General features: G+C 39.2%; 1 protein-coding gene across 3 annotated transcripts; it reads right to left on the bottom strand.

The window, feature by feature from the left end:
* Positions 1-2,877: 2,877 nt before the first annotated feature.
* Positions 2,878-19,513, bottom strand: MTRF1L (mitochondrial translation release factor 1 like). 3 transcript variants are annotated; one of them, XM_038001122.2, is made up of 7 exons: positions 19,201-19,510; positions 14,177-14,256; positions 10,813-10,996; positions 10,139-10,302; positions 8,426-8,543; positions 6,775-6,911; positions 2,878-5,688 (listed from the first exon to the last, which is right to left on the bottom strand). In XM_038001122.2, exons 1-7 carry the CDS (start codon positions 19,460-19,462, stop codon positions 5,488-5,490), a joined length of 1,146 nt encoding a protein of 381 aa, XP_037857050.1. In that variant the 5' UTR covers positions 19,463-19,510; the 3' UTR covers positions 2,878-5,487. The 3 variants fall into 3 exon arrangements, with proteins under 3 accessions (XP_037857050.1, XP_037857052.1, XP_037857051.1); XM_038001124.2 differs by having other exon boundaries at positions 10,813-10,971; positions 19,201-19,483; XM_038001123.2 differs by lacking the exon at positions 2,878-5,688 and having other exon boundaries at positions 6,892-7,009; positions 19,201-19,513.
* Between the last annotated feature and the right edge of the window lie 2,493 nt (positions 19,514-22,006).

The raw sequence follows: 22,006 nt of genomic DNA, 5'->3' as shown, positions 1-22,006 counted from the left end.
TAGTCAGGGTTCAGCACCGTTAGTGACGAGTCCTGTGTGGCGTGGCCAGGATTAGGATGAATCATACAAGTGCTGGGTGGATCCTGTCTACCTAAAATTTTGATAATTAGTTCATTATGGGCTTTTTGCCTTTTCCATTTAAAAAAAAGGTTACATTAAAATAGTGTCACTCTTGATGACTGAAATTTTTTTCATCCCCGTAAATGCACCTGAGGCCTGTGCTTCCTTGCCTCACCCTAGCCTGGTCCTGGGGCTAGGTCCTGGAGCTTCAGGGTTGAAAAGACAAAAGTCCTGTCCTTCAGGGAGTTTACAGAGACCAGTGGGAAAGAAGTTGACAGTGAACAATTGCAGAACACGAAAAAGGATGTGAAATAATGTATTGGGGTAGAGAATGCAGATTAGTATAGGTTAAGGATTTTGGATGTTCAGGACGCTTTCTGAGGCTCTGAACCCGGATGTGAGTGTTGAACTGGCCATGCAGAGCTGCATAATAAACAGGGAATAATAAGCAGAGGGAATGCCTGACTACAACTTAGCAAGAAAGAGAGGAGATGAGGTTAGAGAGGTAGGCAGAAGCCAGATCCTGTGGGACCTTGTGGGTTTTCCATGTAGAGTTTAGACTTTCTTCTGATTGCGGTGGTTAGTTGTTGGAAGAATTTTGGCAAGGTAGGTATTTGTTGATAGACTATTAAAACTGTAACAGCTTTTTGATGTAAAAAATAATGTGAATGTTAGCTTTTCATTCTCACAATAGGTTAGCATTATTTTCAGTGTATAATGGTTGTGCTTCTCAGTGTGAGTTAATTCACACTGTGGCTACCAGAACCACACAGCTAGTAAGCAGAAATTCTAGTGCCAGTCTGCAGGATTCAAAAAGTCCATGTGCTTTCCACCTATGCTGTGCTAGCCTATAGCACTGTCTGCTGGAGCCCTGATTGGTTTTAGTACATTTCACATTACTTCACAATTTGACCTTAGAGATAACTGTATTCACCTCTTTTATTTTCCGATGCTGGCAGAAATACAAAATTTGAAGCAGGCAAGGGTTCTCATTACATTATTTTTTATTTTTATTTTTTTGAGACTGAGTCTCACTCTGTAGCCCAGACTGGAGTGCAGTGGCGCGATCTTGGCCCATTGCAACCCCTGCCTCCTGGTTCAAGCGATTCTCCTGCCTCAGCCTCCCAAGTAGCTGGGATTATAGACATGCGCTACCACGCCTGGCTAGTTTTTATATGTTTAGTAGAGACAGGGTTTCTTTCACCTTGTTGGCCAGGCTGATCTTGAACTCCTGACCTCAACTGATCCGTCCTCCTTGGCCTCCCAAAGTGCTGGGTGGCATGAGCCACTGCGCCTGGCTCATTAAATTAGCTGAGCATCTGGAATACAACCTTTGGATCTTATCCTCAGCTTAGATTTGTTCTGCAGCAGTTTTTTTATTCTCCAGAAAAAGGCTGATAGATTATTGGAGAAATCAAAATTTCTGTCATAATGTAATATAAAGAACCAAGCATGTTTTGTTGCATGCTAGAATAATTTGTCAGTTTTTTTTCAGCTTATTGGGTTACTGAATCATTGACATTAAGTGATGTTTCAGCTTTAATTATATTATTCATAACTGTCAATATGTTCGGTTCACTGGCACCTGCTAATTCTCATCTAAGTGAGAAACTTAGGGCCACTCTGGCGGGGTATGGTGCGCTCAATCCTGTAACCCCAGCACTTTGGGAGTCACAGGCAGGAGGATTGCTTGAGCCCAGGAGTCAACATGGTGAAACCCCATCTCTACCAAAAACAAAAAAAGCAAAAATTAGCCAGGCATGGTGGTGCACACCTGTAGTCCCAGTTACTTGGGAGGCCAAGGTGGGAGGATGGCTTGAGCCCAGAGGCAGAGGTTGCAGTAAGCTGAGATCGCATCACTGCACTCCAGCCTGCGACCAAAAAATAAAGGACAGGGGGACATTCTGAATTTTACTAGATGCCAGTAGATGTATACACCTCATTTTTCAAATTAGCATCAATCAGTTGTTGGGTGTTTAGGTGGAACATGAAGTGCAGAGAGAACTGCCCTCATGAAATTCTTATCGCAGACCTACCACATGCAAAACAGTGGGATATATGGAAATAAATGGGACATGATATCTGCCGTTGTGCTTATTATCTGTGAGCTTTCCACATAATAGCCATAATAGGTGTTTAGTAAATAATTTCTGAATACTAATCATGAGGCATGTCTGTGGGGGTAAGGTGTATAAAATAAAGCTATGTGGAACACTGGATGAGTCAAATACATTTAAATTTGTGGAAATTTTGGCCAGGCGTGGTGGCTCACGCCTGTAATCCCAGCACCTGGGAGGCCTAGGCGGGCATATCTCAGGAGTTCGAGACCAGCCTGGCCAACATTGTGAAACCCCATCTCTACTAAAAATACAAAAAATTAGCCAGGCGTGGCGGTGGGCGCCTGTAATCCCAGCTACTTGGGAGGCTGAGGCAGGAGAATCACTTGAACCCAGGAGGCGCAGGTTGCAGTGAGCTGATACCACGCTATTACACCCCAGCCTGGCCAACAAGAGTGAAACTCCATCTCAAAAAGGGAATTGTGGAAATTTTCTTAGAGTTACTTCTGTGTACCAGGATAAGGGAATAATCTGTAGGACAGGGCTTCTTAACCTCAGCACTTTTGGGCCAGATAATTGTAGGGTGTTTAGCAGCATCTCTGTTATTCTGTCTTCCAGTTGTGATAACTGTCTCTAAACACTGCCAGATGTCTCCTGGGGGCCAGAGGCCCTCTGGATGAGAACCATGGCTGTAGGGGATGTCTTCTGAAGAAACGGGCACAAAGGAGGCCTTCTACAACATAAAGAACAAAAGAAGGGAAAGGGTAAATGCAGTTGCATTTATTAAGATAAATGAATTTGATGTGGCGTGGGGGGTGGTGTGTGAAGTGAGCTAATACAAAATGATGCTGGATACAGATCATGGATGTATACACAGTGGAGAGCTGGTTTTATTTGGGAGGCAATGGGAGCTTTTACATTGTTGAGCAAAGGAGTGACGAGATCAGTCTTGCTTTTTAGAAAGATTAGTTTGGCAGTTACTTATTTGTAACCAGAATTAGACAGCAAATAGGATGCAGGGGAGAAGTCAGGTGACTATTAAAAGTAGTCTGAGAAGTAATTCTGGACAAGAGCAGTGGTAATGGAACTAAAAAGGATTACAGGTTTTAGCAATAAATCCAACGCGAGGAAGGGGAACTTAAGATAACATTTTAAATTTGAGAATGGTAGTACCATTAAAAACTAATGAATTTTGATTAGTGCTTCAGGCCCTTTGAAATTAAGTTGAATTTTGGTTCTTTCTGAGCAATACACCAGATTTCTAGACAAACACTTAAGGTATGTTTTTAGACATCTATTTAGCGCCTATTATAGCATGGTGTTAGCTTCCGAAGAGACAAGAATGACAAAAATAGTCTTACCATTAATGGCATTGTGAGAGGTCTAGCAGTAACTTGTTTATCCTATGCCTTGATCCACCCTTTCTCATTTCCTTATTAAGCACACAATACTGAGACCAGAATAAAGCAGTACATTTACTACCTTGTGAAGAATGTTCAGGTGTTCAGGTGTGTTAGCTTCATTTTGTGCTGCTTTAACAGAATACAGGAGACTGGGTAATTTGTAAAGAACAGAAATGTATTTCTCACAGTTCTGGAGGATGGGAAGTCTAAGACCAAGGAGCTGGCACTTGTTGACTAGGGCTTTCCTGCTGTGTTCTCACATACAGAAGGCAAGCTAGCAGGATGCTCCCTGAAGCCTCTTTTATTAAGGGCCTTCATCCCAGTCCTGAGAGAATCCCTCATGGCCTAGTGATCTCTTAAAGGGCCCACCTCTTGATGCTGTCACACTGGCAACACCTGAATTTGAGGGGACACATTCAAGCCACAGCAAACTGAACATTTCTCCCATGCCAGATAGCACCATGTTCTTTGTCAGTAGGTGTTGGGAGAGGGGCACTGCAGAATAAAGGGGCTTCTCTTGCTTCTAAGATGATACTGTGACAGTTAATTTTATGTGTCAACTTGGCTGGGCCACAGGGTGCCTAGCTACTGGGTCATACTTTTTTTTTTTTTTAAGAGACTTAACTTCTGCTCTGATTTTCCAATGATAAGGTCAAACATTATGCTAGGTGTTTCTGTGAGGGTGTTTTTACATGAGATTGACATTTCAATCAGTGAACTTGGAGTAATGCAGACTGCCCTCCTCAATGTTAGTGGGCTTGATCCAGTCAGGTGAAGGTCTGACGAGAAAAAACGACTGTCCTCTTCCAAGAACAAGAGAATCCTCCAACAGATACCTTTGGACTGGACCTGCACCATCAGCTTTCCTGGGTCTCCAGCTTCCTGCCTCACACTCCAGCTTTTGGACTTGTTAGACTTAATCATCATCACACAAGCCAATCCTTTTAAGGGAGTTTGTCTGGAGAATCCTGACAAACACAAAACATCTACTGAGAGTTCCTGTCCAAGTTTTGCTCACACCCAGCAAGAGGCTTCTGGCTTACCAGTAGAGGGTGTGAGGTTCTTTGCTTCTAAGACCTGATCCACCAGCTGTACACCAGCTCTGGCCCAAGGCAAGACAGGGAATTTCCCCATCACTGAGTAGGCTATAGCCACTCTCTCTCCACTAGGCCTGACTTCACCATGGGTAAGGGGAGCCCCTTTCAAGGGTATTCTTAACTTGGGTACTCTCAGTCCTAGAACATCGCAGCTCTCTTTCATCTTTCTTAAAAGCTAATACCATTATCAGTTAACAATTTTTTATATTAAAATTATCCCTGTTCAAATAATGGTATGGTTTCTGTCTCCTGACTAGATATCAGGATATAGTATTTACTGTCACATTTCTACTACTTTATGTTTAAAGTTTTTCATAATATTTAAACTGAATTTTTGATCATTAAATACTTACATAGAACAGGACAAAGGATGATTTTCCTTTGTCTACTTATTGTAAGGAAGTGTCCAAGATTTACCACTACGTTATGATTACAGGTGGTCACCAACTTATGATGGTTTTAGGATTTTTTGACTTTATGATGGGTTTACAGGGATGCAACCCCATTTCAAGCTGAGGAGCTCCTTCGGACTTACGAATCATGCCTCTTTCATACCACGGTAAAGTTGGAAAATTGTTACGTCAAGCTGTCATTAAGTAGGAGCCTGCTGTGTTGCTAACGTTATATGCTTTTTTAACTTATGATGGGTTTACTGGGAATTAACCACAGTGTAAATCGAGGACCATCTGTATATGATTTTAGCTAATGCATTGAGAGAGATCTGTGTAAATTATCTATGACTTCAAAATACACATATTACCTCCAACTGTGTTAACTCATGTTTTTTAAGAGAATAAGGGTATTTTCACCCTATGTGGATGTGCTGTAGAATTTTTCTAAGCTACAAAAGTCTACAAATAACAAATCAACTTAAACTTTTTGGGAAATAATTTCTACTAAAGATTCATAATCGGCGTATTCCTTCAATGACTGTACAAGTTCATCCAGTAGATAATCTCCCTGCATAAAAGTTTCAAGATCATGCAGTGTCTTGCTTATTCTGTGATCTGTGACCCGGTTCTGTGGAAAATTATATGTTCTTATTTTCTCTGATCTTCCTTTACTTCCAATCTGTATATAGAAAAAAAGATGGGATGCAGTTAGATTCACGGCAATTTAAACCTACAAATTTAACTTATCTGAAGACTTAAGTTCTTGATTTATAACATGAATCAAAATGCGAGAATCAGGTTTTAAACACTTAGAATCCCCAAATGACATGGGAACATGATATAGAAAAAAGAACATGTGCTCTAAAATCAGATTACTATCTGAATCCTGCCTCAGCCACTTCAATGTTCTATGACCTCGGGCAACTAGTTTACCCATCTGCAAAATACAGTGTCTACTACACAGTGATGATGGCTATAGAGCCTGGCACATAGTTGCTATTCCTATAGTCACTGAATACGTATTATCTTTGTGAATTAATGCAGTCATCTTCCGTGATAACAAGGTGGTGAGTTTCCCATATTGAGGAGTTCTTAAAAGGCTCTGTAGTTATAAAATTAAATATCGGCAGGGCGCGGTGGCTCATGCCTGTAATCTCAGCACTTTGGGAGGCTGAAATGGGTAGATCACCTGAGGTCAGGAGTTCAAGACCAGCCTGCCCAACATGGCGAAACCCCGTCTCTAGTAAAAATACAAAAAATTAGCCGAGTGTGGTGCCGGGCACCTATAATCCCAGCTACTCAGGAGGCTGAGGCAGGAGAATCGCTTGAACCCAGGAAGCAGAGGTTGCAGTGAGCCAAGATCGCGCCACTGCACTCCAGCCTGGGTGACAAGAGCGAAACTCTATCTCAATAACAAACAACGACAACAAAAATTAAACACCAAACAGGAAGAAAGCCAAGTTGAGTTACATTTCAGACTTCCTTGCATATTACAATTTCAAAGGATTGAAAATGAATGAGGACTCAGTATATATCTTTATTTTTAGTAACTGATTAAAAGTCTGAGAAAAATACCTTTGAATATAGAAAACAGGGCAGAGGTGTAAGATTACTATCAAACAAGAATAGCCCTCAGACTACCTGAATTGTTTTCAACACAGGTTAAAACAAATATGATATGTAAAAACCGAGTTATTTTAAAAAAAGCTGAGTTATATAAAAATATTTCTATCCTTTAAAAGCATTTTTAAAATTCATTTTTTACCTGAATTTTTCTAGCATTCTGTCTTTCATTTGCTTCTTTTTCTAGATGCATGCTGTACAGTTTTGCACGTAACTTTTTCATAGCCAGCTCTCTATTTTTCAGTTGAGATCTCTCTTGTTGACATTCAGAAACAACACCTGAATAGTGTTATGAGAATTAAAAAGTTTTAATAGAAAAATCTTCTTTACTTATTATCAAGGAATACTCCTTTTCCTCCTCATCCTTTTTCTTCTTCCTTTATGAAGGGGAAAAAACAGGACTCTAATAAAAAAGGGAGAGACTATAGACTTCACTTTTGCAGAGTTTATCAGAAAACTGAAAATTTAAGTTTGAGCAATAGCACAAATAGTACAAAGTATTTCTTTTTTTTTTGTTTGAGATGGAGTCTCACTCTGTCACCCAGGCTGGAGTGCAGTGGTGATATCTCGGCTCACTGCAAGCTCCACCTCCCGGGTTCAAGCGATTCTCCTGCCTCAGTCTCCCCAGTAGCTGGGACTACAGGCACCCGCCACCACGCCTGGCTAATTTTTTTTTTGTATTTTTAGTAGAGACAGGATTTCACCATGTTAGCCAGGATGGTCTCGATCTCCTGACCTCGTGATCCGCCTGCCTCAGCCTCCCAAAGTGCTGGGATTACAGGCGTGAGCCACTGCGCCCGGCCTAGCACAAAGTATTTCTATACTGAAGGCATACATACTAAACAATAAGCATAAATCATTTAATACAGATTGTTTCTCCTCAGCTAGCCACCATGTTTTAAAAGTAACAACTACTTACAGAAACGAAGATAAATGAGAAATCCTATTACTAGAGAAAATCACTTAATTTTTTTAGGCTATCCATTTTTTTCCCCCAATTTCTGTTTTGTATTCTGTGTTACCTAAGACATCATCCAGTTTAACATAAGGATACTCCCATAATTAAAAGAACAAAATCATAACAATCCAGTACTGGCCTCAACCACTATTAGTTAATAGGGATTATGCCCCTTTGAAATCAGTCATAGTAAGAGATTCTTGTTTCCCTTCTAGATAACTGAGATTTGCTATCCATATGCTTTATCACATGTGAATCACTGTGGTAATACTTTTGAAAGACGTTTAGTTCAACCTACAGTGTACTGGAGACTTAAAGATTTGGATGTAGTCCCTTTGCCTAACTATTTAGAATCAGATCCCCTGGAGGTATGTGAATGAAGTTAATGGAAAGACGCCCCTGCAGTTATACACAAAACTATACAATGCTTTCATATCATTTTTTCAAAGGAGGCCATGTTCCCCTGCCCTGCAAAAATGCTCAGAACCAATGATTTAGAGCATTTTCTGATAAAGAACCCATGATAATAACTTCATTGTGAGAATTTTCTTTTTAAGTATAAACCTCAGAACTCCACCTGGAAGGACCATCCACACCATGTATTAATACAAATCATTAATACAGACATTCCCTGATTTGGATCCCTCCCTCTTCCTGGCCTTGCAATTATCCCCCAGAGTATCCGGTAAGGATTCTAAGTAAATCAAGTATTTAATAACAATCCTTAGTAGTATACATTTCTCTGGTAACCGAGGATCTATTTCCGTAGAAAATTAGTCAGATTATTCCAAAATTGATTTCTTTGGTGTCATATCTTGAAGGAATAAGTACACACCTGTTGGAAGATGAACTATCCGGACAGCACTCTCTGTGGTATTTACATGCTGCCCCCCAGCTCCACTGGCTCGCTTAGTGTCAATTCTCAAATCTTTCGGATTAATCACGAGATTAATCTATACAGAAGAAAAACTGGTATTTTAAAAGGTTATATGTACCGACTTTATAAAGGCAAGAGCGACCCATTTATAAATACACAACATGTACAGAATTCATATATTTGGGAGGTTTAATTTTAAGACTAGAAAGTAGCTAGAAGGATACCAATGTAAAACTGTTTTGCTTTTTGGAAGAGTAAGGAATCGAAATAGTACAGGATTGTACAGTTTTGAAAAACAAATCCTTTCTAGTTCTCAAAAACCTGGCTTCTCTTTACCCATTTCTTACCAAAGAAACAGTAGAACTTCATACTATTCTGCCTACTTTTAGAACTGAATGTGTGAGCTAAGGTAAGGTTTTTTCAAATTTTTCTGAATTTAAAGAGGCTAGCAGCAGGAAAAAAAAACCACACACACACACACACACACACACACACACACACACACACACACACAATGGTAGCTTCAGAACTGTGGGAAGGGTCTGTTTCGTTTTATTTCAAACATATTTGGAGGCAAAGATGAACCAAATGGAAATGGGAGTGACCAAGAAATCATGGGTCTCAATTCCTCAACACACTGGGATCTGAGGTCAAGGTAATGCTTTGTCCTGGGAGCCACCATCAAAAGCACTGTTTCATGAACAACTAAGAACCATTCTGTGACATGTCTGCAATGTTGGCGGTAAGAATCCTACCATTCCCTGGGCCTTCCACCTCTATGTTTCCCTGTGTGACTCCCTCTTATGGTTGCTAGAAGAATTAAGATGATACATGGACCTCAGTGTCTCATCTTTTCCTGAAAACTTCCACCCCAAGATGCTTAAACATAAGTGACAAGGTTGCTAGGTGTGGCTCCTGCCATTTATTCTACTTCACTCTCTCCCTTAACTGTTTAGTTTTTCATCTACGCTTCACACAAAAATTAGATCTAAAGAAACTATGAAGACCTAAAGAAAGGAACTCCATGAAAGCTCTTACAGAGTCAATAGCACGTTTTCCCAAAATTAGCATAGGAACCACTGAGAGTTCCTTCTCAGAGCATTCACACTTCATTCTGAAACACAAGTCAGATATCTCCTACCACTTTTTAGCAGAAGGGAAATGAGGCAAAACAGAACTCCTACACTAAGTTATCTTAAAAATATAGACTGAGAATTTGCTTTGTGAGAAACAGTATACTCATTATGAACAGTATAACAATATACTTTAATTTTAACGTAACTGGGTTATGAAGCAGCAATTCTGTTAATTACCTTTGTTAAATAGGATTGTTGCTGTTAATACCGCATAAACCAGTCACACAAGGCAGAAGTCATTATAAAGGCAACCAGTCCATATTTAAATAGGTTATTATTTCACCCACAGAGATGATCTCACAGTAACTACTTATTAGGAAAATACGAATACACAGACAATGCAACATTGTATCATTTACAAATCCTTGATTTTTAACATTATAACATATTTTTTAGACTGAGATAATATACGACTCAAAATACACAAGCTTCGAAGACCAAATAGATACTCAATTCAGTAAACTCTAAATGTTACTCTGGGGGGCAAGGCACTGTGCTAGGTCCAGGATTCCAAGGAGAAGGGCTTATGCCTTACCTCAGTAGGCTGGGGTAATATCGCTACAGTCATGGTGCTAGTATGGATGCGGCCTTGCTTTTCTGTCTTTGGCACTCTTTGTACTCTGTGCACACCTCCTTCAAATTTCATGTGCCTATAGGCTTCTGAACCCCCAATGCTGGCAGACGCATGTCTAAGGCCACCTTGAAAATACAGGGAAATAGAATTATTTTTATTATTCCTGCCATTTATAAATAATTGATCATCACATTTACTATCTTGAGCTATATTTTTAAACTCATTAAAGGAGATAAACATGGAGACTAAAAATCTTGAGGTATATTTTTAAAGTTATAAAAAGAGATAAACATGGAGACTGTAAAACATTAAAATATTTAGTGTTTTAATATTTATCTTTACTGCTTACAAGTACTAAACAAAACATGTATGAGGCTAATCAATTGACATCAGTAACATATCTAAGACTACTTTTAAAGACTGTTAGCAATTCAATGGTTAATATTATTGAAAGACTCGCCATGAGATTTTATAGGTCATTTCAAAATTATTGTATTTGCCTTCAAATTTATTAGGTAAAGGATGAGCATAAAACTACATAAGCATCTTTACAGATAAGTTCTAAAGCCTAGTCATGGTCTTTCCAACTCTTTTCCTAAACACTTTACCCGAAACAAAATGAATAGTTTACTGACCTATTTCACTTGGAAAATATTCCAGGGTTTCAAAATGCCATCTTTTAAATGCGGCATATTGTTGATACATATCAAATATCTCTGAAGTAAACAACATTGCCTCCTGACCTCCAACTCCTGCAGTTACTTCCAGGATCAAATCATTTTCATCTGTTTCTTCTGAGGGAACCAAAAGTAAGATAATCTGTAAATATAAAAATATCACCCCTCCTATAATTAAGATTTAAAATTTACCAAAAAATAAAAAGCTAAATGATTAGATTCAGGAATTTTAAATATTTAACTTAAGTTTCTCCAAGCAAATAATTTAATATTGCTGAGTACTGTTCAACCATCTTGCCAATTAGAACTGTATAATGTGTAACTTCCATAAAGTATTAATGTTACAACTATATTATAAATGCTGTAAGATTCAGCTAAAACTTCAGGCTTGTTTTATTGTCTGTTGGAATTCTTGTATGCTTTATATCAGTTCTCTCTTCTGTTAATAAGAACTAAGTACTTGCTGTGATTAGGAAATTACACTGTTGTAGACAGCAAAAGAAGATTCTAGCTCCATCCTGTTGAAATGTAAGGCCTAGTATGGCAGAAAACCAAAAGCACTCAAAACTGCATTTGTATTATTTTAAGATTTCTTATTATGGAAGATAAACTTGTAATTTTGAAACTAAAAAGGCCCTTAGAGATTATCTGGTCCAATTCTTTAATTTTACATGTAAAGGAAACAGAGGTTAACAGAGATTAAATGACTTGTTTAAGGGCAAAGTGTTAGTTACTGACCAAGCAGGCACAAGAACACAAATCTTTGTGCCTAGATCAGTCTTCCCTCCATTACAATAGTATGTTTCTAATCAAGGGGATCTAGAACAAAGACTTCTTAGATTAAGTTAATTAATAAGAAAAGCTACCAACATTTTATTGGTTCTTTAATATATGGCAGGCATTCTAAGCACTGTACATACTTTAATTCTTAAAACAATCTGGGGTATTATTAACAATTCTACCTTAAGATGTGAAACTGACTTTACAGGGGTTGAATAATCTAGTGGCTCAACATTACCCAACTCGAAAGTAAGTGGAAGAGCTAGAATTGAACCTGAATATACCTGAGTACACTGCTATCACACTAGACACTGGTCAGAAGCCATGCTAGTTACTACTTTTCCATCTCTCTAGCCGATGCCAATACAACATTATCATTCAAATTTTGAACAAATGGATTTTACTTCTGTTTATTGATTACTACACACTGAACAGAAACCTTTAATACACATATCCTTCTTATTCACACAAAATTTAATTTAGAAAATGGGTAAAACGTGAGCAACACTACACTTTTCACCTTATAGTGGAACTCTCCCCTTCTAACATAGGTTATAGGAACATTAATTTTTAGTAATTTTCACATTTGGCTAAGGGGAGGCAGATTCTCAAAAATAAGTACCCCCTTTCCTGGGTCCTTCCTTACCTAACACATTCTTTCACTCATCCCCAGAGGTAACTGCTGTCAACCTTTAGTCTCTGCTTTACAGAATTAGCAAAGAGTGGCTCTAATTTCATATAATTATTCTTCATTAACTCTATATGTTCTGTAATTCTCCTGAATGTATAACCAAAGCAGTGTAATCCAATTCTTAAAATCCTCAGGGCTTACTCTAGGTCTGACATTCTAAATAGTGTAAGAGATGCAAAATAAATATTCCTGGCCCTGAGGCTCACCGTCTACTATCCCTGTACCAGGGAACTTCAAGAAGTTGTATTTCAAAGTTATTTTGTAACAAAATAAACTCGTGGTAACTTGTAAGAAGTTACAGGTTCTAGTTTAAGGCACTAAAAAGGGCATATCAGTTCTGCTAAAACTGAAGCAAGAAGAAACATTAAATTGCTGGTGAAGCTTGGGTGGAAGAATGGTGAAATCATTGATGCTTTATGAAAAGTTTACAGGGACAATGCCCTGAAGAAATCAGCAGTTTACAAATGGAGAACTCGTTTTACATAGAGACAAGATGATGTTGAAGAAGAAGTCCACAGTGGCAGACCATCCACATCAGTTTGTGAGGAAAAAAATTAAATCTTATTTGTGCCCTAATTGAAGAGGACTGATGGTTAACAGCAGAAACAATAGCCACACCAAAGACATCTCAATTGGTTCAGCTTATAAAATTCTGACAAAAAAATTAAAGGTGAGCAAACTTTCCTCTGGATGGGCGCCAGAACCTTTGCATGCAGATCAGCTGGAGGCAAGAGCAGAGCTTTCAATAGAAATGTTAAACAAAATGGATCAAGATCCTGAAGCATTTCTTTGAATTGTAACCGCAAGTGAAACATGGCTTTACCAGTATGATCCTGGAGACAAAGCACAATCAAAACAATGGCCACCAAGATGTGGAAGGGGTCCAGTCAAAGCGAAAGCAATAGTCGTTTTGGGGATGCTCAAGGCATCTTGCTTATTGATATTCTGGATGGCCAAAGAACAACAGTATCTGCTTACTAGGAGGGTTTTGAGAAAGTCAGCCAGAGTTTTAGCAAAATACCAGGGACAGCTTCACCAGAGTCCTCTCCTACACCAGTGCTCCTGCTCATTCCTCTCATCCAACAGTGGCAATTTTGAGAGTTTCAATGGGAAATCCATAGGCATTCATGTTACAGTCCTTATTTGGCTTCTCCTTTTTTTGTTTCCTAATCTTAAAAAATTTGTAAGGGGTACCCATTGTTCTTTAGTTAATAATATAAAAAAGACTACATGGACATGGTTAAATTCCCAGGACCCTCAGTTCTGTAGGGATGCATTAAATGCTGGTATATCACCTTTTTGCTTACAAAAGTGTCTTGAACTTGATAGTTGGTGGCACTTATGTCAATACATTAAAGTTTATATATATATATCTTTTAATTCCAGTTTTCCAAAAACTTTTGAAGTCCTTTCATATAACCTCTTCTGCCCCATGTCTACCTCCAACCTTCTTTAAGAAAAAAAAAAAAAAAAAGAGGGAAGACACGTGACTATTTTGCTGCCTTTCCAGAAAATACTATCACTGTGACAGTTACCTTTCTGTGACAGCTGTACAGTATTTTTAGTAGGATGAAAACAGGACCACGTGAAGTTTGTTCTTTAAAAGCCAGTTTATTGATAGTCATAATCATTTCAAAATGTATGCATATATCAAAACATCACATCATACACCTTAAATATATGCAATTTTGGGGTCAATTTATATCTCAATAAATCTAGAAAATAAATTTTAAAAATCCAATTTATTCTAAACAGTAACAAGCTAGTCACTTCTTTGTTTTTATAAACCTTTAATAAACTTTAATGCCTAAGAATAGCACAAATGCTTTATTCTTTGCAGAAATACCATACCTGATTCTTCAGCTGAGTTATTTCTTTTTGACACAGAGTTATTTCATTCTCTGCAAGTTTCCTTAAATCTTCATTCTCATCTAGGAAAAAAAGGGCAGAAGTTAAGGTTTTCCTTAACTAGTGTTAAACTGCCAGCAGACTTCTAGGAAATAGTTTTATGGTTACTATAGCTGAAGAGAAAAATAAAATGTCTATCTTGTCCTTTCAATAAATGCCATTCAATAAATGCCTTTCAATAAATGTCCTTTCAATCAATTTCACCATTTTATACATTAGTTTTCATAACCATGTAAGTATAAAGTTTTTTTTTCTGACAAAATAAAGTACAAGTAAAAATTTCTATAAAAATATAAAGAAGCTAAGCTCTTCCATAATTTTATCTCCATGAAATATGCACTTTAATAAATATGCTTTTAGATTTCCAACTTAGACTGTACAATAAACCAATGAGTGCATTTAGCTAATAAGATGGACAGAAGGGAAACAGAAGTTTACACCAGTAAAAGTAAAATTCAATTAAAAAGTAGAAAGTTATTTATTCTCTTATAAGCAAATGTTTCATTAGTATTTTAGTATCCACCCAAAAACATTTGTTAGACTCTGCCTAATGTACACAGAATGTTTATATGAAGTACTCCTCTCTCTCTGGCTTTACCCTTATTGTTGTTTCATCTTTAAATTTTCATTTTTATCTTACAAAACATACTTTCTCATTCCTCTACCCTATAGATGATATGCAGCCTATATAAAGGAGGAGGAAAGGGAAAATTTCTGGCTATTAACAAATTGTTCTCTCTATGGAAAGTTCAAACCCTTACAAAGTATCAGTTTGTATGCTTCTCTATTAAGAACCAACCGTGCTGGGAACTGGGACAATACATATGTAAGACCTGCCCTCAAGAGAGCATTATAGATAATGTTAGTTTCTTTATATTTTTCTAAAAGGGGAAGTGGCTCAAGCCTGTAATTCCAGCATTTTGGGAGGCCAAGACGGGCAGATCATGAGGTCAGGAGATCGAGACCATCCTGGCTAACACGGTGAAACCCCGTCTCTACTAAAAAATACAAAAAACTAGCTGGTCGAGGTGGCAGGCGCCTGTAGTCCCAGCTACTTGGGAGGCTGAGGCAGGAGAATGGCGTAAACCCGGGAGGCGGAGCTTGCAGTGAGCTGAAATCCGGCCACTGCACTCCAGCCTGGGCGACAGAACGAGACTCCGTCTCAAAAAAAAGAGGAAAACAAAAAATAACCTAAACCACTATGTGATATGGTTTGGCTGTGTCCCCACCCAAATCTCATTTTGATTTGTAGCTCCCACAATTCCCACCTGTTGTGGGAGGTAACTGAATCATGGGGGCAGGTATTTCCTGTGCTATTCTTGTGATAGTGAATAAGTCTTACAAGATCTGATGGTTTTATAAAGAAGAGTCCCCTGCACAACAAGTTCTCTTGTCTGCTGCCATGTAAGAAGTGCCTTTTGCCTTCCACCATGATTGTGAGACCTCCCCAGCCACGTGGAACTGTAAGTCTATTAAACTTTTTTTTCTTAAAAATTACCCCGTCTTGGGTATGTCTTTATCAGCAGTGTGAAAACAGACTAATACACTATGTGATTAAATATTAAAACAGTTGCACCTTGAAGGAATCTGTTGATTTTGGAATGGGCAGAAAAAGGAAAGAAAGATTAACTCAAGGAGAGAATAACAACAGCAAAACTGAAATAAGCAAGTACAGGAAGCACTGCTGAAAATTATTTTGGCACGCATATGGTATGGAAGAAATCTGGTAGAATGGAAAATGTGTTGAGTTAGGAAAAGCAAAAATGAATTCTAGCCCTAGTTTAATCGCTAAGGTACTGTTAGGGCAATAGGCTCAACTTCTCTCAGTTATGACAAGAATGAAATGAAAGTTCTGAGCTGGATATCTCTAAGGTACCTTTCAGTTCTGCAAAGATAAGGAGATTGGAACTAGAGTCTAGAAGTAATTTAAAAACTGTATTTTATTTAACCCAATATGCTCCAAATATTATTTCAACATGTAATTAACATAAATATATTACTTTCTATACCAAGTGTTTGAAATCTATATGTATTTTACACTTAAACACCTCAATTCAGACTAGCCACAAATAGATGCTCAACAGCTGTGTGGCAACTGGCTACTATATTGGACAGCGCAGCTCTAAAGGGTTTAGAATGAGGAGTTACTCACAGTCAATGGTAATACACTACTTCTTTAATTTCTCTTGAATATTATAAATCAACATATGTTTACTGGACACCTAACATGTCCCCGCCTTCCCCTTTCCCTACAAATATGTTTATGGTTTCCCATTCTAAATGGATCCCATTCTTTTCAACCCTTTGAGTAGCTGCTTATTGTCACCCCTCTTTTCCCACCCAGATTTCTGGAGATAAAATGCCATTTTTATTACTTTTCTCCTGTTAACTCTAATTTACTTCTCAAGCTGTGACACTGGATTCTATAATCATATCAAGACTATTTTTATTCAAATTACCAATGACAAAATTGCCAAATAGAAAGAGTTATTTCAGTGTGAGCTGAAAAGGCTGAGTTTTACCTTTCTATGTCAGGTACTGAGGAATTTTTTTTTTTTTTTTTTTTTTTTTTGAGGCAGGGTCTTGCGCTGTCACTCAGGCTGGAGTGCAGTGGCACCATCTTGGCTCACTGCAACCTCCACCTCCCGGGTTCAAGCAATTCTCCCACCTCAGCCTCTCAAGTAGCTGGGACCACAAGCACGCACCAGCATGCCCAGCTAATTCTGCATTGTTTGTAGAGACAGGGTTTTGCCGTGTTGCCCAGGCTGGTCTCGAACTCCTGGGCTCAAGTAATCCACCCACCTGGGCCTCTCAAAGTGCCGGGATTAGAGGCGTGAGCCACCACGCCTGGCCAAGGATCTCTTACTTCTTGAAATTTTCTTTAATTGGCTTCTACAGCTTTTTATTTATCTACTTCAAGGTCACAAAGCTCTGGCTGTTTTTTTCTTAACCTTTTATAGCTTTCTTCTCTGCCTGCTCCTCAAATACTATGTATTTCTGGCCTTTTTAGACTTGTTTCTATCTTAATGAATTTTCCCTGAGTGTTCTCATCTACTTCTAAGGTTTAGTTTACCATGTACTGTATATCTCAAGAGCTCTCTTATGATTATTTGTGCTCAATTTTTCTCCTTTGTCAGTAATTTTTCTCCTAGACTAGTACAGGTATCTTTATTGGAATTCCTTTTCACAGGTATTTTTAACTTAATATGGCATTCACTGCAAAACTCATCTTTTTAAAAAATTTGGTCCAACTTTTATACTTTCGTCTTAATTAACAGTACCACTCGTGTGCTGAAGCCAGAAACCTAAGACTTTTCTTAGAATTAACTCTCTCTCCTTCATCCTTCTCAGGACATAAGCCACGAAATCCTAATTGGTTCCTCAGAATGTTTTGTGAGTCAGACCTATTCCTACCTATCACCATTTCTTCTTTGGATTGTTTCAACTGCCTCCTCCCTGGCCTGTCAGTCACCAGGGTTTCTGGAGAATACTCCAATTTGTCCTCAACGCATGCCACCATTAACTTTTCTTTACAAAGACGTGACTTCTCTGCTTAAAAACATATGCAACTTTCCATGGTCTATAAAAAATCCAAATTTTGTCTTGCAAGGTTCTTAGCTGTCTTTCTGGCTTCATGTTTCTATGACATTATCATCTCCCACCTATTCTATACTTAGGCCATATTGAGTTTCCCAATTTAGTACCTTTACCTAGGTCACCTCTCTGCCTTCAATCTCTTGCACCATCTGACAGACAACCTCCTGCTTACCCTTCGAGATACACTTAAATGCCAGCCTTTGTTTTTGATCACTCTGGGGTTTATTGCAGATGTTAAACACTAATCTTTATAACTATAAAAGTCACTTAATATTTTTACTTCTTACACATCTCCCTTACTAGACTGTAAGCGCCTAAAAGCTATTTCTGCAATTTTTTTTTAGTAATTAGTGGTGTCTGACTAAACAAACCCTGGAGTACAGTAAGGGATCAATACAAGTTAAACTATTATTATATCCTGTATAGGTGGGCCTTTACACCTCCCCAGTGTTTAACAAGTGCTTGCTCTCCTAGGTCTTTATTCATACATTTATATCTATTCTTACTTATCAGCTATATTACAGATAATTAATTATGTCCTCCGCTAGACTGCGAATCTCTGTGGAAGCTTGCTACCCAAAGTGGTGCCTGGACCAGCAGCTTGGCAGGCCTGGGAGCTTACAGTAATGCAGACACTTAAGCCCCTTTCCAGAATCACTTGGGAAACTTGTTAAATGCACGTCTAGGCCGGGCACGGTGGCTCACACCTGTAATCCCAGCACTTTGGGAGGCCGAGGAGGGTGGATCACGAGGTCAGGAGATCGAGACCAGACTGGCTAACACGGTGAAACCCCGTCTCTACTAAAAATACAAAAAATTAGGGCGCCTGTAGTCCCAGCTACTCCGGGGGCTGAGGCAGGAGAATGGTGTGAACCTGGGAGGCAGAGCTTGCAGTGAGCCGAGATCGCGCCACTGCACTCCAGTCTGGGCGAGACAGCGAAACTCCGTCTAAAAACAAAAAAAGAAAACACGTCTAGGTCTGAGATTCTGAGTCCTATGTCTGCTATTAACAAGCACTGCCCCTGACACTACTGCAGATGGGTCTCCACACCACACTTTGAGAAATACCGCTGTGGAACCCATCACAGGGACAGTGCCCTATTTATCCTTGCTAAGCTAATGATCTCTTGCCCGAATACACAACTAATAAGCATGTAAAAGGGGGCAGAGCACCGTGGCAAAGGAGCACAAGAGAGCCCACAGGAGAGGATAGGATCAGAGAGCACGTAATGATGTCCTTACCTCTGATCCAAAATAAAAACAGCTGCAAGTGAGTAAGACTTTCAAACTCGGGTAGTGCGGGTAGCGGAAAAGGCAAACGAAGAGTCAAGAATGTGCTTTGACGCCGCTCCCCCGGGCCCGGCTCTTACCGTGCAGCAAGGGCTCGGTCTCCCGCAGCTCCTGCTCCTTCTCGTTCAGCCGTTTGATCACTGCCTCCATCTCCGGCCTCCTGACCTTCATATGGGCTTCAGACCCCGCCTGGCGCTCGAGGAAGGTCCGCAAGGGCCCGCCCTGGGCGAACAGCTCCTCCAGCGGCGAGCTACTGGAGCTCAGGGGCCGGCGGGCTGGGCCAATGGCCCGGCGGGCACAGAGGCACCGCGCAGCGCCCCACAGAAGCAAGGGTCGCATCATCAGGCCCAGATTGCGGAGCCTGAACGGAACCGGAAGTTCCGGGTAGACCAGGCCTCGCGACAACACCCGGAACTTGGAGATAGGGGTGAGAGCGCACCAATCCCCGCCCAGCGCACGCGCTGTTTTTTAAAAGGATTTTCCGGAAGCCTTGGCAGGAGCTTCCTGCCAAGCGTGAGAACGTTTCGAACTTCCTGGAGACCAAAAGTTGAGGGGGCTGAGCGGAGCGTGATTGGGGCGGGGCGGACCTGGGAGACCTTGGGAGCCTCTTCTGAAAGCCTCTTCTTAAGGACCCACTTGATGGGTGTCGGGTTGGGCCGGAAAGGGAGAGCAGCAAATTGCCCCTCTCTTTTCTGATAGTGAGGATTTCTTTCCCATGCCCTGAGTCGGGACCTCCAGAGCCGCAGTGGAGGGCAATCGAGGGTCTAGACGCTGCAGGGTGGAGGTCACAGCCACGCAAGTCGTCAAGTCTCCAGTGCACGGCTGGCCCTGAGTCTCCAAGAGCGAGTTTTATTATGGACACGCGTGTGTGTATTCCTCTTCCTTTTTGCTGCTTATGTTTCTCTTGTCCACGGTGGGTCAGGTTCGTGTTCATAAGGACGTGACAAGTGTATTATGAGATAACCACTGAATGAATTTGCACAATAGACATGCGTGCCCTTCATTGCCGTGTCATTTACTTGCTTTCAAAGGACACCTGCCCATTCATTTTCAATTAGTCCCACCTGTCGTCAGCTTTTTAAAGAGGTGATTACGTGTTACAGTAACTACAGCCCAACAAAGTCTTCAGCTATCTGCCTCCAGGAGTCCAACTCTCGTCCCTTTCCAAAAAACTGGTATCGGATAGGTGCCAGCAATACCGACATTTATTGGCACAATGCTTTGCACTTTTCAAAAGACCTGTTCACAGCTCAACGGAGAAATAGATATGAGGGAATAAACACAAGCAGGACCGTCCTGGGAATGCGAGGGCTAAATGCTCAATCTGGGAATTGCCACTACCTAACTGGTTGGGGCAGCGTCTACTAAGTGATGTTTCACTGTTGAGAGAGGTGATATATTAGAAGAACGTAACTTCTAATTTATTCATAAAAAATAAAATGGTAAAAAATGGGAACCCTTATCAAGGTTAAAATATCCATAGATCATCTAATCGAAACTCTTGAGGTTGAGTATAAAATTCTTAGACAATACGTTTGCATTGCCTCTCTCTTTTCATCGTTTAGCACGATATGCAATCCAAATGCAGAGTGAGTGGAAGAATGAAATGACTCTTCAAACAACAGGAAGCAAAAATAATTTTTTGCTACTTAAAAGCTCCAACTAATTAACTCAGTTCATTTCCCTTTGTGTATTCAGGCTACACAACTTTATACAATCGTTCTGCTGTTGAAACCCGTTTTATTTTAATCCTGATCTGAGGATAGAACAGGACTTATCAGGATGTTTTTATCTCTATTAGAACAATTGTTTCCCAAGTCTGAACTTAACTTTGAATTTATTTTAACCATGGAAATGGTGAGAATCACTTGAACTCAACATGATATATCTCTCAGTTGAATTCTCAGAACATAAGTCATTTCAACAATATTTTTATAAAAGGTGCAAAATTTTAATTAAAACATTATAGAACAATGTAAAGAATCTAGCCAGAATTTATTTTCCCCCAAGTGCATAAGCAATTTAAGTAACACATAGAAGTGTACCTTTTATTCCTATAGTGTCATACCAATGAGGAAACAGTAACTTTCTAAGGATACATTGTTGAATTATTTATTAATTCAAAACATTTTAAGAAAGTCAGTGTAATGCATATGCATTTTACAATAACATCCATAGGTTTCCACAATATAGTAAAATGAAAACAGCTGTATTTTTTTTACTTTGAAAACTCAAAGATATCTATAGTTTGAGACTTCTGAATATTTTTACATTATTGTCATGCTCAAATTCTGTTACATGGTGAAAATTCTAGCATTTTCCAGAAGTATATTATTTTACATAGCTAAAATGATAAAATTGATTCTAGGAAGGGGGAATAAAAAACCCAGAAAAACTTAAATTGGAGGAAACATAATCTGGATTCTCTATTCAATTTATGAATACCCACCGTTACTCTGGCACTGCAAAATAACCAAGTGTGGTGCCTCTTAAGTTGTATTCATGCATTCAAAACTTCTTTATTGTCCACTAATAAATATTGGTGGAGTACAATATATGGATATAGATTAAGTGTGATGAACATGGTAGTAAAAAATTATACACATTCGATATGTAATTTTATAAAACCAAACACATTGAAATTCTTAATATTTAGCAAACAGTTAAAAATCATATACAAGAAATGTATTTATGACAAATCGGTTAAAGCCAGCAGGAAATATATCAGGTCTTTTACATTATTTCAATATTCAGTATTCATTGATTAGTGGAGGGCAATATAGAAATGCAGTAAGCAAAATGGTAGTTTAAATTGAAATTACCTCTTACGACAATTAGTAAGACTAAGATCTTTAATATCCAAAGTATGTGGATGATTATTGTAAT

The sequence above is a fragment of the Chlorocebus sabaeus genome, chromosome 13 (assembly GCF_047675955.1).
Source record: "Chlorocebus sabaeus isolate Y175 chromosome 13, mChlSab1.0.hap1, whole genome shotgun sequence".
Lineage (NCBI taxonomy): Eukaryota > Metazoa > Chordata > Mammalia > Primates > Cercopithecidae > Chlorocebus > Chlorocebus sabaeus.
This window is presented reverse-complemented; position numbering and strand designations above follow the sequence as displayed.